Below are 18,067 nucleotides of genomic sequence, written 5' to 3'. Positions count from 1 at the left end.
TTAAGATATCTTTGTACATGCTACACTACAAGAGAACAGATTTGTAGGTGAAAAAAATGAAATGAAAATGCAAAAAGTGCAAAATTATCATAGCCCTTTCCTTTTTTTTTTTTTTTTTTTTTGCAGTGCTGGGGATTGAACCCAGGGCCTTGTGCTTGTGAGGCAGGCACTCTATCAACTGAGCTATATCCCCAGCCCATCAGAGCCCTTTTCATCAGCCTCCTTGCAAAATGGAGTCTAGAATTAGTCTCATACTGATGGTTATCATGACAGTGGTAGGAGTTTATTTTATTTCCTGGTATTGTTTTTTGGTAGGATTAAACCCAGTGACTCCTACCATAGAGCTACATCGTAGTCCTCTATTTTTTTTTAATGTTGCTTAGGGCCTTGCTAAGTTGCTGAGAATGGCGTTGAACTTTCAATCTACTACCTCAGCCTCCTGAGTCGTTGGGATCACAGGCATGTGCACCTGGTAAAGTGGTAGAATTTTCAGTGTGTAATTTAGGAATGTGAATTCTCCTGAAGGCAATGAAGAACCCTGAAGGGCTGAGGTCAGGGTAGTACCACAATAAAAATACATGTTTAGAAAGACCAGAAGTCAGAATTGGAGAAATTTTTTGATGTCTGCCACAGTATCACCTGGGGGCAGAGAAGCTGGTGATAAGGGCTATGATAATTATTTTGAGTTTTGCATAAATCAAGCAAGGTTTAACTGTGAAGAAACCTTACAAAGGAAAACACTGCTGCTGATGGCAGAGTGTAAAAGTTCTGAGCTCTATTATGCTTAAAACAGTATCTAATTTTAGGATGTTTCATTTAGTTTTTTTTCCTTCTTTTTCCTTTCCTACTTGACTTTGTCCCAGCTAAAAATTAGTAACACTCTGTTTTGTACTCCATTCTCCCTGGAGATCCTTATCCATGAAAAACATTGAGAGGAAAGGGGAGAGGATGGTGTTTCCCCTTTCTGTCTTTGGTACTTCCATTATACCAACTGCTGCCTTCTCTCTGGATTTTATCATTTGAAAACCAAGATGGCAAAGCTGTTGTTGCCTATTCTTATCCTCAAACTACTATTAAGGATGTTTTCACTTTTTTGGGGGAGGAGTGGCATTAATGATCAAACCCAGGTCAGTATGAATGCTAGAGAAGTGACCTGCCACTGAGCTACTTTGTATTTTTTTAATTTCTCAGTCAGGTTGGCCTCCAACTTTCTATCCTTCTCCCTCAGTCTCTCAAGTAGCTGGGATTATAGGAATGTGCTACCAAACTGGTGAAGTTAGTATACTTAAATGAAGATTTGGAGGCATGGAGTGATTTTAGAGCAAAACTTAGTAAGCAAAATTTGGATAAGGATTGGTTGAATTTGGCCTAGTTGAAACTGGCCTAGTTGTTGGAATAGTTAATGGTCTTTACTTTAGAATACAGAAATTCAAGCAGTAACTATTAAAGTTTTTTGTCTATCATAGCACTGGCCAAATCAATAGAGTTCAAGCTAGATTAATTTAAAATTTTCTGGTAGCACATTCGGAAAGTGAAAAAGCGATGGGCATGGTGGTGCATGCCTGTAGGCCCAGCTACTTGGGAGGCTGAGGCAGGAGGATCACTTGAATCCATGAATTTGAGACCACCCTGGGCAAAGCAAGACCTCCATCTTAACAACAATAACAAAAAGTAAAAAAAAAGAAACATGAAATTAATTTTAATACTATATTTTATTTAACCCAGTGTATCATTCAATGTGTGATGAATATAAAAACTAATGAGATATTTTACATTTCATTTATACTAAGCCTTCAAAATACATTGTGTATTTATACGTAACACAACTCAGTTTGTTCTAGTGACATTTAAAGTGGTCAGTAGCTACTTGTGGTTAGAAACTACCATATTGGACAGTGAAAGTATGTAGCTTTATGTTAGAATATATAGGTTTGAATGAACTGTTACCTAAAATTAACTGAGCTTAGTTTTTGTCCACATTATAATTTGGCAGTTTGTTGGTATAAGTCAAAGTATGGTTTTGCAACTTGTGGTTTCTGTTTCATTTTTCACTCTCATGCATAAATCTGGTTTTCCCATTAGCATGCCACTTTTTCCCACTAGCATTATTAATAACACATTATATAGAGAAGTATAATCTATTATTTAAAAAGAGTTTTAAGAGTTTTCTTGAATACTTGGTTAACTGTCTATCAGACTAAGTCTTTGCTTCCAGTAGGTAGAATGTTTCATCAGATTTTCTAAACCTATAGAGTGTTTGGACACTACCAACAAAAAATGAATGCATATATTGTTATGCCACTGTTTTTATTAATTTTATCTGGTATTTTCTTTGCAGTTGACAAAAACCATTTTACATATATTTTCATTTGTTTGTTTTGGTACTGGGGATTGAACACAGGGGCACTTAACCACTCAACCACATCCCCATTTTTTATTTTGATACAGAGTCTCACTAAGTTGCTAAGGACCTTGCTAAATTACTGAGGTTGGATTTGAACTTGCAATCCTTCTGCCTCAGCCTCCCAAGTCACTGGAATTACAGGCATGCACCACCGTGCCTGTAGTGAAATTATTTAAGTGAAATTATTTTTATATAGATGAGTTGTCATCAAAATCTTGACATTATTATTCAAATGGAATTTTGGTTTTGGTTGTTGTTTTTTCTGCAGTGCTGGGAATTGAATTCAGAGGGGTTCTACCACAGAGCTACATCCCTAGCCCTTTTATTTTTTATTTTGAGACAGGGTGTTGCTATATCGCCCAGATTGGCCTTGAACTTGAAATCCTCCTGCCTCAACCTCCTGAGTTGCTGGAATTACAGGCATGTGTCATCACACCTGCCTCGAAAAGTCTTTTTAAAAGCACTATGTAACTGTTGATATTTTTTTAAAAATGTTTTTATTTGTTCTAATTTATTATACATGACAGTAGAATGCATTTATATATTTTGTTAGATCATACAAAAATGGAGTATAATCTCATTTTTCTGATTATACATATTGTAGGATCATATCGATTATGCAGCCATATATGTGCATGAGATAATAATGTCTGTTTCACTCTATCATCCCCTTATCATCTCCATACCCCTTCCCCTCCCTTATTCTCTCCCCCCCCACCACACTTATTGTAAATTTGATTGTACTTTCAGCTCTTCCAAGAGACTACAGATTGTTTAGGAGTGTCAATTTTTCATATACATTCAGATCCACTTAGTTGAGTGCAATTTATTTGGCAATTGCATTATTTGCTGCCTATAAATAATGCCTAAATATTTTCTTGGTTCAGTATTATTTCTTCATGAAAACAGAATTGAATTTCTTTCTGAACTTCCATAGCATAGTGAATGACCTTTCATATGTATCTTTTATCAACCATGCATAGTAGGCATTATCATTATATTTTCATGTGAGAAAACCGATATACAGGGGGTTAAGTAACTTGTCCAGTTCTGTTGAAATGTGAGTGCTTATAATGTGTTGTGATTTGTATATTTTTACCATTATTTAACTGCAGAACAGCAGAACATAATTCTGGCTATTATAGGTCATCTCAGTGAAAAACCTAATTGTGTAGTGTGTACAGTTGTATAAATAGTGAATTCTTTCCGCTTTTTCCTTTTCATTTCTTCTTAGTTTGTCTCCTCTCTTCTTTTGAAATATTGTGTATGGGTGCTCTTTACCACTGAGCTATATCCCAGCCCTGCTTATTTTTTACTTTTGAGACCTGGTCTTGCTAACTTGCTAAACTGCTGAGGCTGGCCTTGAATTTGATATTCTCCTTGTTGCCTCAGCCTCCCAAGTAGCTGGGTTAAGGTATGTACCATCATGCCTAGCTACTTTTTGCTTATTTTTTTCTCTGCCTCTAGAAAGGTTTAATATAGTCTGGTGATGGTTGGGTCCATAAAGAGTAATATATATGTACTTATTCTTTTTTTTTAATTGAATCTTTTTAGTCATAGATGGACACATACCTTTATTTTATTTATTTATTTTCATGTGGTGCTGAGGATCAAACCCAGGGGCTCACACATACCAGGCAAGCGCTCTACAACTGAGCTACAACCCCGGTTCCCTGTACTTATTCTTAAATATGTATTTATGTTTACATATTTATGTTCATATATATAATATTTTCATATTGATATCTTTTTAGGCAGCAAATGTTTTCATAGCATTTGTGGAATATAATTCAGTTCTGTAAATTGAATCCATTTAATAACCTTCAAACAGGGTTTGCTAAACTACATCCTTAATGTTAATAGTTTTCAAGGAACAATTTGCTGTTTACAAACAAGTCTTTATCTGTTAACTTACAGTCTGTATATCCTTTGAAGAATCTCTTCTTGGTTCTTATTTCCTGAGGAACTTGCCTCTGGCCTACCTTTCCTAGAAACTTTTTTGGCTTCTCCCTTGTTTATGCTCCTACAATTCCTAGCACATAGCTGTGTCATTGCATTTACCTCATTATATAATAATTATCTGTTAACTAGATGGATAGCTTCTTGTAGTTAGAGACTATGTCTCATTTATCTTTTTATCTTCAATGCTTGGCATATTAAAATTCCCAATAAATATATGTGGAATAAATGAAGCAAGAGTAAACAGTCCTTGAGCACACTTGGCAAAATTTTGTTAGCACTAACATTTGAAAGTAATAAAATAAATGTTTCTCTCTCTCTACTCCCTGCCCCCATCGAACCTAAGAGTGCTCTACCACTGAGCTTCATCCCTAGCCCTTCTTAAAGGGTCTCACTGAATTTATCAGGCTGGCCCTAAATTGCCATCTTCCTTCCTCAGCCTTCCGAGTAGCTGGAGTTACAAAAAATCTTCTACCTGGGCATTTTGGCACGTGCTTGTAATCCCAGCAATTTAAGGATGAGACAGCAGGATCTCAAGTTTGAGGCCAGCCTCAGCAATTTTTAGCAAGACCCTAAGCAACTTAGCAAGAACCTGTCTCAAAATTAAAAAAGAAAAAGGGTTGGATTTGGCTCAGTGGTGAAGTGCTCCTGGGTTCACTCTCCAGTGCCGAAAAATAAAATGTAAATATTCTGTGATATGAACATTTTGGAAATTCTGACTTGAATCTTCCTTAATCTTATTGCATTTTACTTTGATTTCAAAAGTGTCTTAAAATATTATTACTAGAATGGTGCAGCTTCATTTTAAAGTAAATTTTTTAACCTTTTAAATACCGAATATTTTAACGAATTTAGATTCTTTGCATTTTAGATGCTTTAACATACACATTTGTTAAATGTGGTAACATTTTAAATGGAAGATTAGGCTAGAGACTTAAATACTCTTTTGTTCCTTGGGTTTACATGATAAATAATTTATGTGTGGTTAGTTTTCTTCAGGGATACCCGATTTGTAATAAGCACTGAATTTAATATTTCTTCATCTGTAAAAGAGTATTTGTAATATCTACCTCACAGACCTTTTGTAAAAATTAAATGAGATAATTCAAGTATTCAGCACAGGATCTGGCACATATTAATCACCTGTCACATGGTAGCTATGACTTAATCAGCTCTATACAAGACTTGTTAAGGAAAACAATATACATACCCATTTATCTTTCCCAGTGGCAGATTGGTAGCTTTTTACTTTCTTTTTTGGGGGGGGATGCTCTACCACTGTGCTATCTTCCCAGCTCTTTTTATTTTTTATTTTGAGACAGGGTCTCACTAAATTGCCAAGATTGGCTTTGAACTTGTGATCCTTCTACCTCAGCCTCCTGGGTAACTGGGATTACAGGTTTGTGCCACCACACCCAGCTGACAGGTAGCTTTAAAAAATAAACTAATATTAGTTCATGTCAACTCAGGAAATAAGCCTGTTCAAGTTAAAAAATAAAACTTTAAAGGTAGTAAAAGACAACTTTGGCTTTTAAACATACTATTTTATATACGTATATTTTTTGGTTACTTAATCTGTTTTTATTATTTGTCTCATTTCAGTTTTTTTGTTTGTTTAATACTGGGGATTGTACCCAGGGGCGCCTAACCACTGAGCCACATTCCTAGCTCTTTTTAATTTTTATTTTGAGACAGGGTCTCACTAAGTTGCTTAGGGCCTCAAAAAGTTCCTGAGGCTGGCCTTGGACTTGCGATCCTCTTGCCTCACCCTCCTGAGTTGCTGGGATTATAGTCAGGCACTACCACACCCTGCTCATTTTAGTTTGTTTCATTTTTATCTGGAATCTGAACTGTTCAGTAAACTTGAGATGTTGGATTTTTGTTTGTTCACTGTTTTTCTTTCACCAGAAGAGAGGAGTTTGGAAACTGAGAAATGGAGAATGTGCCTCTATTTCTCTGGTTCCAGTTCATCAACTTGGAGTGAATTTCTTTGTTACTTACCAGGTTCTTTGCTTTAAAATATATACACATGTACATTGGTGACCTCTCCAATGATGGCGTGGGAGTAACAGGGAAGAGCTATAATCCATAACTCTTAACCTGTGTGTATCTAGCTGGCCATCACCTATTGGTTCCTGAAATGGAGAGGAGCCCTAAAACACTGGTAGCCCAAATTGACACAGTTGTTGCTTTATTCCTTTCATTGCCATAGGGCTTTATGCATAAAAGCAGCTACTCAGTTCCTAACTGATGGTCAAGAGGAAAACAGGGGGCCACAGCAGAAGCGTTCACGTCGCGGCCCCTGTCAGATTCTGGTGAATCTGCGAATTCTGCTGCACATCTCCTCATACAACCACTCAACTCAAATAACACTTGAAATAAACAGCAGCAAGGGAAACTTATAGGTATTTTTTTATGTTGCAGTAATGCTTCTAGATGGATACTGATCATTTTAAATTGCTCTGTAGTCATAAATGGGATAAGTTGTGGCACTGAAAGACATAGAACATATACATATATATATATATATGTATATACCAAAAATTTGTGTCTTTTATATATATATATATATATATATATATATATAAATTATTCATCCATTAGAAGTGATGGGAGACATGAGAAGATGCTGTTTATAGATAATATGTTCAATAATTACCCATAGATTCCTGAAGGAGTATTGAGGACATCCTCAGAAATGTGGCACATGTAAGATGGATGGCATTAGTTATTTGGCAATAGGGTTGCCTTTTGAATTTTGCTGCTGTCTGCTATAAATTTAATTAGTTGGCTCCTTTAGAAGCTCCTGATTGGAAGAGCTAGAGTGTTGACTTCACTTTCTTACAAAAAAGTTTTTAAGAGCTAGTCATGGTGGTGCATGCTTGTAATCCCAACAACTTGGGAGGATGAGTTAGTAACAGGATTCCAAGTTTGAGGCCAGCCTCAATTTAGCAAGATCCTGTCTCAAAATAAAAAGTAAAGGCTGTACATGTACCTCAGTGGTAGTGCACCCCTGGCTTCAACTCCCAGTACCTCTCACACTATCCCACATGAAGTAATTAGGTCTTATGTCATATACATAAAGTAGATGATTAGCAGGTAGTGTGATGATGTCTGATAAAACCTTAAAAGGCTTTAAGAGTAGGTTTATTGATATACCATGAAGTTTACCTTTTGAAATTATAGAATTATGTGTATTTATCAAATTGTGTCTCAATAATTATCCAATTCTGGAACTATTTTTTATTACCCTAAAAAAAAAGAGACTCCATATCCTTTGCAGTCAGTCCCCTTTTTACCTTGGATTACCCCTAGTCCTAACCCAACTAATCTACTTGCTATCTTTATGGATAATTTGCTGATTCTGAACTTTGCATATAAATAGAATCATATAATATGTGATCCTTTGTGATTGGCTTCTTCCAGGTATCATAATGTTTTCAAGGTTCATCTGTGTTATAGCATGTATTAACACTTCATTTGTTTCTATTGGCGAATAATATTGCATTATATGGATATACTATAATTTGCTTATCTTTTCATTGGTTGATGGGCATTTGGGTAGTTCCTGTTTCTGGGAAACTATGAATAAAGTTGTTTAATAAATTTGTTATAAACACCCATGTACAAGATTTTATGTGGGACATGTGTGTTTATTTACCTTGGGTAAATACTGAGGAGTGGTCAGCTGAATTTTGTGATTAAGCTTATGTTTAACTTCATAGGAAACTGACAACCATTTTTCCAAAATGGTGGTGCCATTTTGCATTCCCACCAGCAATTTTTGAGAGTTCTGATTGTTCTGCATCCTAGTCAACATTTGGAAATGTCAATGTTTTTTATTTATTTATTTATTTATTTTTGGTACTAGAGATTGAACCCAGTGGTGCTTAACCACTGAGCTACATCCCCAGCCCTTATTTATTTTTATTTTACATTTTGAGACTAAGTTTCTTAGGGCTGCACTAAGTTGCTCAGTCTGGCTTTGAACTTGCAATCCTCCTGTCTCAGCCTCTCAAGCTGCTGGGATTACAGGCATGCACCACCACACCTGGCTTGGATTAAAAAAAAAAAAAAAAGTCATTCTAATGTATGTGTAGTTCTTATTAGTTTCAAGTGAAAATCATGCATAATGAAATCACCAGAATGATGATTTAAATATGAAGCAAGCATTTACTGTCTGTCTATTGTGTGCTAATATTGTGTGCTAAGCCCTTTTGTAGTAATGGGAATACTGGAAATAAGACATACCTCTGCTGCCATGGGACTTACAGTTCATTGAAGGTGACAGGCACATAAAGAAGTAATATGATATACTAAGTTAGTGTTGTTACCTGGAGTCAGGTTATTGGGGTGGGGAAGAAGTATTTAAATAGAGCTGGATGTGGTCCATGTTGTTGAAGGATTTTGATGTTTATGATTAGTAAAAAGAGAGGAATAGGAAGAGCTATGTATACTTTTGCATAATGTTTAAAGATAGGTTTTGATAGCAAAGGTCAGGCTCCCTTTACATTATTATACCTATAAATGCCTACTTGGGATAATATCCTACTGACTGAGTACACAAATGACTTCAAGTGACATCAGCTAATTACTTTCAAAAGTCACACTTGCACAATAACCAGAGAAAGGCGAAACTTAAAGTTGTAGTCACTGCTTTGCTTTTTCCTTTATGTATCTTTCTGTATCTGCTCATTTCTGCCTTTTACCTAGCACACTGCCAAACCCTATAAACACTCTTTTTAAAAGTGCATATGTACTACTTAACTATGCACTGTTTTCCACTATCAGTAGCAGCCGCAGCAGCAGACATTTGCAATTTTTTGTACTGCTGACCCCTCTAGAATTTTCCCTGAGGGATTTGGCCTCAGTATGTAGGGCCATTTCAGGTGAATAAGGGATTCCAAAGCTGTGTTTCTCTGTATCTGATATACTGAGCCTCTTATCTGATCTGTCTGACCAAAACCAATGAGAAGAGCTGTGAAAGAAGATTAGGACTGTGGGGAGCAGGAAGAGACACAAATGTGCTTCCAGTTGAGTCATGCTCATCTAATTTTTGAGCTTCCTTCAGAGCAGGCAAAACTATTCTTGATTTTTTAAATCTTTCTAGAACCTTAGTTAACTTGGTTTGCTATTACGCAGCAAGGAAAAGTATAATCTGATAAGGAAAGGTTAAGTAGTCATCCTCAAGCAGAAAAAGATGGGACCAGGGTGTGGTGGCACATGCCTGTAGTCCCAGCATATCAGGGGGGCTAAGGCAGAAGAATTGCAAATGCTGAGGCTGTAGCTTAGTGATAAAGTACCTGTGGGTTGAGTCCTCAGTACTGCCAGAAAAAAAGAAAAGAAAAAGATGGGGATATGCCTGATCTTATTCCAGGCTGTATTGAGGGTTTGTGAGAATTTTTATTGTATTGAATTTTAAGGAATATTAAAATTCACAGCAGATACAGATTATTCTCTCCACTCCTGACAGAAAAGGGAGAAGTTTCAGTTTCATAAGGACTTCAGGTTAGATATAAGGAATATTTGCTTGCCATTGAGTAACTGAAGGAGAGTATAGATTCACCTTTTCCAGAAGCCTACACTTCATTAATAATCTCATGGGAGATAGTTAAAATTCTCAGTCCTTTTTTATTTTTCACATACCTAGTTCTTATTTTTTATTTTGAGACAGTCAGTCTAAATTTTTGAGGCTGTCCTCAAACTTGTGATCCTCCTGCCTCAGCCTCCTGAGTGCCACCATGCCTGGCTACAATATACCATTGACTGAGGGCTTGATACTTAACTGGAGAAGAAAATTTACATTTGAGAAGCTTTTTTCCCTTCCCCTTGGATTAGTGAGTTTAGGTTTCCCTTTATTTGGAAGCGGTTTTAATGTTAAGGCAAATGTATGCTACTTCATTGAAGTTCAATTTGATATAAAAATCTCATACTTTTGACAGGTTGTGACAAATAACAGAAGTAATTGGTTTAGAAGTACAAATTACTAAATTTTTGCTCCATAGTGCATAGGAAGTTTATGTTACTACTGATCTTATTTGCCATTTAATATCCATCATTGAATCTTGTCCGTTCTTTTGGTGTTCCTAAACAAATTCTGTGCTTGAAATCACTTCATGTTCAGCTTTGGATGTATTACCTCTTTGGTTTTTACTCAGGGTGGCAGGTTCCTTTTCTTTCCTTGTTAGTGATATCCTTCATAGAAGCTAGGGATTGAGGAACCATAGTGCCAAAGTGGAGGAGACATAGAAGAGATGCAACTAAAGGGCTAGAACAGAAATTTTGAGAAAATTGAGGGATGGGAAGAAATCTCAAAATCTAATTATTTTGTAGAATGTGTAGTTGGATGATCACTCAATTAATTTTAAGGTAGTTAACCTTGTATTTACTTTGTAGGAAGGATGTGTCTTTGATAAATGGTGGAGCAATAAGTACATATCTTATTGGTCAAAGAAAACAAGTTGCACAACAGTATGCCTACTTTTATGTTTATTAAAAAAACAATATATTTTCTAAGGTACATATATAGAAATACAGTCCCTTGATATCCATGGACCTCTGTGCAGATACCAAAATCCACAGATGATTAAGTCTCTTTTATAAAATGGCATAGCATTTGCACATAACCTATGCATATCTTCCTATACTTTGTTGTCTCTAGATTACTTATAATACCTAATGCCTTGTAAATGCTATGTAAATAGTCATTATGCTGTATTGTTGGAATAATGAGAAATCTGCATGTGGTGTGGAGAGTAAAAGAAGATGGGACCTGGAGACTGACTTTTTTGCAATACTGTTTGTATGTATACATGAGAATAGGTTCAGCTATTAATCACATAATATCCATTCATAAAGAGGTAAGGCATATTGATTACACTACAACAGTGTTTACAATAAAGACATAAAGCATCTTTCAAATAGTATGTATTAGGTAGAAAATAAGAAGTAGGATGGAAACTTAGAAGTGACTAGTTTTGTGAGTTCTTAGTGTTATACTCATTTAACTTTGAAATATTTTATCCATGTATATATTAAAGTCATATGATAAATAGAAAACCCTTTCTTCAGAAATTCTTCTTTTTGTTTTTCCGTATTATTTTATGAGCACGTTGTCCTTTCCTAGTCCCTTCAAATGTCTTCTCACCTTTTGCTTTTTGATCCAATCTATGTCCTGTTCTCCCCAACTGTACCCCCAATGTTCATGAGGCATACTGCAGCTTATTAGGGTGGAAGCATTGGAACATTATTGGCATGGACTTGAGAATCATAGGTTCACATTCTGATTTCTGATCAGCTCCGGGACATGCAGCAGTTACGTAACCTCTATGAGCATGTTTTTCCCTCTGTGATAGAGATAATACCTACCCTGCAGGATGGTGTGGTTAGAATTGAGAAGGCATCATGTTTAATCTTATCATTTAGTTCCAGACCTACTTTTTTTTTTGCAGATACTGTTGGTCTTTGCAGCCTTTTACTTCATGTGTCTAGGAGAGGAAAGGCCTGAGTATAAACTGTAAATGGTATAAAGGGGTCCTGGATTCCTCTCGCAAGTAAATGGCAGGTAAACTGGGCATGGTGACACATACTTGTAATCCCAGTGATTTAGAAGGCTGAGGCAGGAGGATTGCAAGTTCAAGACTAGCCTCAGCAATTTAGTGAAACCCTTTCTCAGAAAAAAACTACAAAGAACTGGAGATACAGCTCAGTGGTAGGTGCCTGTGGGTTCAATTCCTAGTATTGAACATAGAAGAAAAGAATGGGTAAATGGGATAGGGCTAGTAGTACAGGTAGACTCGGGCTGTGCTGGAGAGTAGGTCATTCTGTTTTTTGAGTTAATTAGTTGTCACGTGAACAAGAGTAATTGACCAAGGGCAAGTGAGAGATTGCTTATGTGACAGGATGAGGTCAGAGAGACTTCTCTGGATCATGTTAGGAGTAGGCTAAAGGGGGTGAGGGAGTGGTGTTTGTAGAAACACTTAAGATGGAAGAGAATAGAAGGAAGTCAGGAAGGTGGTACAGTAAAAGTCCTTAAGAGCATGTCTAGATTTGACTGAATTTGAGCCTTGACCCTGCCATTTATTCGTCCCATAGCCTTTAGCCAGTTAATGTGTCCAAGATTTGTTTGCTTAATTTATAAGATGGTGACAAAAGTTACCTCTTTTATAGAGTTGTGAGGTAATTTTAAATACTTGACAAATCTATTAATATTAAATCAAGTCGGGGGAAGAAAGAAAGCAGTGCTTATGTAATGGGGGTGGGCTGTTCCTATATACAACTAATGGATAATGTCTGCCATTGGTTATCTTTAAAGAAAAAGAGTTAGTAATGGGATGTATTATTTATAGATGTCCTAATGCTTCTTGATGTGCTTGCTTGTTAAAAGGAAACAGACAAAAAAAGAAATGTTTTCTTTTTGCTTATATTGGGAAACAAAACTTATGAAAAAAGATTTAACAGGTAAGTTGCTACTTATGACTTGTGTGGTTGAATGCTAAATTGTGGCTGCCTTTTCTCTATGCATGATTTCCATTGAATTTCACTACAGATTTTTCAGTTTCTTTGTCCTTTCTGTTCTGTTTCTTGCTGAATTCCTGGTTAATCAGTTATTTCAGCATCATTTAGTACTTGTAAAACAAAAAAAGATGAATGGTATGCAGTAAATATAAATTGATGAGGCATGAATGGAATTAATTTGAATGAGAAAATAAGTCTCTTAGAGGACTGAAGTTTGTTTAATTAAGAAGCCTATGAAAATTCTGTCATGCCTTTCACATATCATAAGTCTTTATCTATAGAACATAAATGAACTCTACTGAGATAGCATTGTGCCCTTCTGGGGATTTAAATCTGTGTTCCAATACTCTGATGTGGTATCACAAGTCTTTTTGAGTTCTTCCTACTATTATAGTACTTATAGGAATGTACAGATACCCTGTACATTCTGTCATTTAGTACTGAAAACAACTGTAGAGAGAGAATTATCCCCATTTTGTAGATGAAGATAACCAAGGCTTAGACATTTGTTCAAAGCAACATGTCAGTAAATGGGAGAGGCAGAATTTGAAAATCAGATTTTGATTTCAGTTTGTGCTTTTTTTTTTTTTTTTTTGGTAGTGGGGATTGGACCCAAGAGTGCTTAACCACTGAACCACATCCCCAGTCATTCGTATTTTTTATTTTGAGATAGGATCTCACTAAACTGCTTATGGCCTCACTGAGTTGCTGAGGCTGGCCTTGGGACTTGTGATCCTCCTGCCTCAGCTTCCCACATCACTGGGATTACAAGTATGTGCCATTGCACCCAGCCAGTTTGTGTTTTTAAAAACGAATCCACATTGCCTGTCTAATCTACAGTCAGAAAAGTATAAAGCTGACTTTCTGCAAAATGACTAGGTTTGTTTATCAACACTGCCCTTCTTCTATTCCCTTCCTTCAATTTATTGCCCACGTTTACTGAACAGAATCATGGGTAGAAAAACTTAACTTGAAGAATCATGTAGTCTAGTAGCTCTCAGCCAGTCATAAGAATCACCAGGTAAAAAAGAAAAAAAAAAAAAAGAATCACCTGGAACATGTATTTCTTTTCAGTTTATGATTAAATGTGTTTGAGCTGGAGCCCCAAAACTTGTGTTTTAACCAGGGCTACCTGTAATTTTGACAGTCCGGCTGGTTTGAGGACCATTTCAATTTAGATACACAAATCCCCCTCCCATCACCTTTACCAATTTTCCTGACAGGTGGTCATCTAATCTCTGATAGATCTCTTGTGACAGGGACTTACTTCCACCTTGCTAACAAGGTCATTTCATCAACAGTTAGATGTAGTGCTGCACTTCTATAGTTTTCATTAACTACCGCATATGGATTGGATCAATAATTTTGAAGATTTTTTGGGGGGGGATACCAGGGATTGAACTCGGGGGCACTCAACCACTAAGCCACATCCCCAGCCCTGTTTTGTATTTTATTTAGAGACAGTCTTACTGAGTTGCTTAGTGCCTCACTGTTGCTGAGGCTGGCTTTAAACTTGTGATCCTCCTGCCTCAGCCTCCCCTGCTGCTGGGGTTACAGGCATGCACCACTGTGCTTGGCTCCAGCTTTTTATACTCTTTAGGCTTGGCTTTGAGTTTCCTTCTGTGTTTTAATCTCTTCTAAACCTTGCCTTCTTTATGTCTAAAAGGGTATATGAAAGATTATATCAAGAATTATGAAAAAATAGAATGTCCTGGCTGGAAAGTTTATTGAATGCTATCAGTCTTGTCTTACAGTTTCCTCCCAGCCTGTTCTGAAGATATCTCACGTCTACAGTTAGAAGTGTGTTCTAGTTAGAAGTGTGGTTATGGTAGAAGTTTCCTAGATATTCATTGTGGGATTGTCAGTGCCAGAAATAGATTGTCATTTTGCCTCCTCATCAGCATACTTGTTTACTTCTGACTTTTTCTGTGGAGAAAGAATTTGATACTTCTTATGGGAAGAGATAAGCCTTCATTTCTGGAAGTTCAGCTTCACTGCTTAAATAATTAAGAGTTCCACTGATAATGTAAACCCAAAGCAAAACAAATGATCTGAGGAAGAACCTTCAAGGTAAAAGACAAGACCTTGAATTATACAGAAACCAAACTGGAGAACAATAACAAAAATCTGTATCTTTTTCCTATCCAAGGATAGAGATAAGGAAACTAATGAGCGCTGTTCATTTGAGAGGGTAAGTGATCAGGTACAAGGCTGGATAAATTGTACACTGTAGTTTGATTTGATTTGGCTGTTGAGATGTATGTTGGTCTTTTTGTTGTTTTTTTTGGTAGTACTGAGGATTGAACCCAGGGATGATTGAACCCCTGAGTGATTCCCCCGCAACCCTCTTTTTCTTTTCTATTTTGAAATAGGGTCTCGTTAAATTCCCCAGACTGGCCTTGCACTTAGAATTCTTCTGCCTTAGCCTCCAAAGTTGCCAGACTCTTGCCTTTCTTAAAGTAAAATCTATCTTATAGAAATACCTTAAGCCCTAAGTTGCACTTCCCATTAGGTTTAGACTATTAAGAACTTGTGGGTTAATGTCTCTGGTGGACTGGAGTGAAATATGGTGGAACAGTTTTTTTTTTCCCTTCTTCACTTAGTTTGCATTAGCTTTCTTTTTTCAAATTATTTTTGACCTATACATCTTGAAAATACTACTTTGAGTTTAAGGTTTTTTTTGTGAGTGCTTTTCTGAAGGTAATTTTAGTATACATTTTTATTAGAGTATCTAAAGTATGGAATTTATCAGTCATAAATATGAAAAATACCCATTACAATTACCTTGAGGTTATAATCATCTTTTCATTCTTCAGAGAAGTGAATCTATTTGTAGACTGAGTACTAAAATTGTGGTCCTCCTCTGGGGTTGGGAGAAACGTCCCTTCATTTAACAATGGGGGCAGTGGGTAGAAGGTAGAGGGCAAAACTAATTTACTTGACTCTTCCTTTTGAATTTACTTTTTCACTTCATTTGAGAGAAAGTCAGTGTCCATTAGTGAGGCACCAACTTTATAAAATATTAGGGAAAAGGATGCAATTTAATTAATTTTGGAAACGTATTAAATTTAATGGTGCCGAATCATTGTTCTTAATGAAAGGAATGACTGTGTTTTTAGAAATATGTGTAACTTTCATTCATGTCATCAATTCACAACAGGAAGCAAATGACATGGTGCTAATTTTATGAAGTAATTTTATGTATTGTCTTGTTCTGTGTTTTTATTTTTAGGACCGGAGTAGGCCCTATGACACTTTTAACTTGCACTCGTTGGAGAACTCCTTAATGGATATGATAAGGACTGATCATGAGCCTCTGAAAGGTAAACACTACCCTCCCAGTGGCCCACCAATGAGTTTCGCTGATATAATGTGGAGGAATCATTTTGCAGGTTAGGAATATTCATATGTCCATTCCTTGCTTGGTGTTTTAAGCAAAAATCAGCTTTTTAATAATTGTGATTTTTGTTTTGTTTTGTTTATTGTTTGTTTTGTTTTGCTTCTGTAAAGCATTGTGGAATGTATTTAAAATTGATTTGTTTTTAACCTGGGTTCAGCTACCTGCAATAATTAAGGTTGATTTCTTTATTCAGTTATGTCTAGAAGAAGCATGTGTAGGGTAGCTGAAGTCATGGTTATAGCATGAGACCAGAAGATAAATTTTCTGGGCTTTGGGCATTTGGAAACCTAAATCTGCATAGTTCATTTAAGTCCAGATATACTGCAAGGAAGTATGAGATTTAATAAATCAGTCTTCAAAGACTATTTCAGAAAGCTTTGCATAAAAGAATTCCTTTTAATTAAAGTATAATCACTTTCCTATAGGAAGTATCATAACATGAATTTAAGAATAGCCAGTGACCCTATGCATAGTTTGAGTCTAAACCACAAGGAAAATGTCTTAAAGTATATAAATGTTTTGGGTTAAATAAAAGGCAGAGAATCCCAAAATCAACAATATTTTTAGAGTCCATATAAATTTAGGACAGATGTTGCATTCATAATTACATATCATTCCTTTTATGGATTATAGGATTTTTTAGGTACCCTTTTAAATTTTAAATACTAATACAAATTTTCTGTGGAAATACCCATTCTACTTAGGTTAGGACCTTAATATCTGAAAACTGTGAAGAGTTTGCCGCAGGGTTACCCATCTTATGTGAACCCTGGTCCTTGTGGCCTTTATATAGGGTGTGACTGACTATGAACAGCTGATACTTATTTCCTCAAGACAAATCAGAAGTCCATTTCATAATTTTCTTATTTTTTTAGTTGTAGATGGACACAGTGCTTTTATTTTATTTATTTATTTTATGTGATCCTGAGGATCAAACCCAGTGCCTCACATGTACAAGTCAAACACTCTACCACTGAACCACAACCCTAGCCCCAGAAAAACTATATTTTAAGGCCTTCAGAAGCAGGAAAAAAATATTTAGTCATTGTTACCACATCTTTCTTCAGTTAAAGATGAGGTACCTGGTAATTTAAAGCATAATTCACTTGTAAGTGAGAAAGATGTTTAAAAAAAAAAACAACAAAAAACATTCACAGTCTATTTTGCATTTTTAGAATATTCTAAGGCTACATTTGTCATCCTTCTCTACCATAAATATCTATAAGCCTTTCCTATTTATTCTAAAATATTCAACTCCTGTTCTTTATGCATACCTGTGTTTTTGTGGTCTGTAATCTTTTTGTCTTGCTATGAAAGGTTCTTAGATTGCAGCCTAAAATAATTTACCACAATTTTGTGTAAACAAACTTAGGTTAAACAGAAGCTATTATACCTCCTTGAGTGTCTCACTGGTATAGTGTAAGGAGGGAACCTCACTATGGGGTAATATAAATACCTAATTCCATTTGTGTGTTTTCCAGGTCCAACTACCTCTGCATAGCATTCTTGACTAGCAGTTATGTGGTTTTGTTTATAAAAACCTGCTGCACAGTGCTTATAATAAATATGTCCTAATAAGTTGAAAGATACTTCATATACACTTTTTTACAGCCTCCATATTGTTGCAGCTTCCCAGTTCATCTTACTAACTACCCACAGCGATTTCATATGAATGGACTAGTTCCTTGTGGTCAGTGATATCAGTATGTCATTGTCCTTTGTCCTTTGGGGTGTTTGAGCTTCCTGTTTCCCTTTTATAGCCAGGGTAGTTTTAAATCTGATTTATA

The 18,067-nt window shown here is 36.0% G+C and overlaps 1 protein-coding gene across 1 annotated transcript in view; it reads left to right on the top strand.

The window, feature by feature from the left end:
* Nucleotides 1–18,067, top strand: part of Cpeb3 (cytoplasmic polyadenylation element binding protein 3) — a 140,098-nt gene that overhangs the window by 15,958 nt on the left and 106,073 nt on the right. The window contains 1 exon segment of the mRNA XM_047552265.1: nt 16,113–16,203. Within this exon segment, the coding sequence (XP_047408221.1) occupies nt 16,113–16,203 (91 nt within the window).

Source organism: Sciurus carolinensis, chromosome 5 (assembly GCF_902686445.1).
Source record: "Sciurus carolinensis chromosome 5, mSciCar1.2, whole genome shotgun sequence".
Taxonomy (NCBI): Eukaryota; Metazoa; Chordata; class Mammalia; order Rodentia; family Sciuridae; genus Sciurus; species Sciurus carolinensis.
The sequence above is the reverse complement of the archived record's forward strand: the minus strand, read 5'-3'. Positions and strand labels throughout refer to the sequence as shown.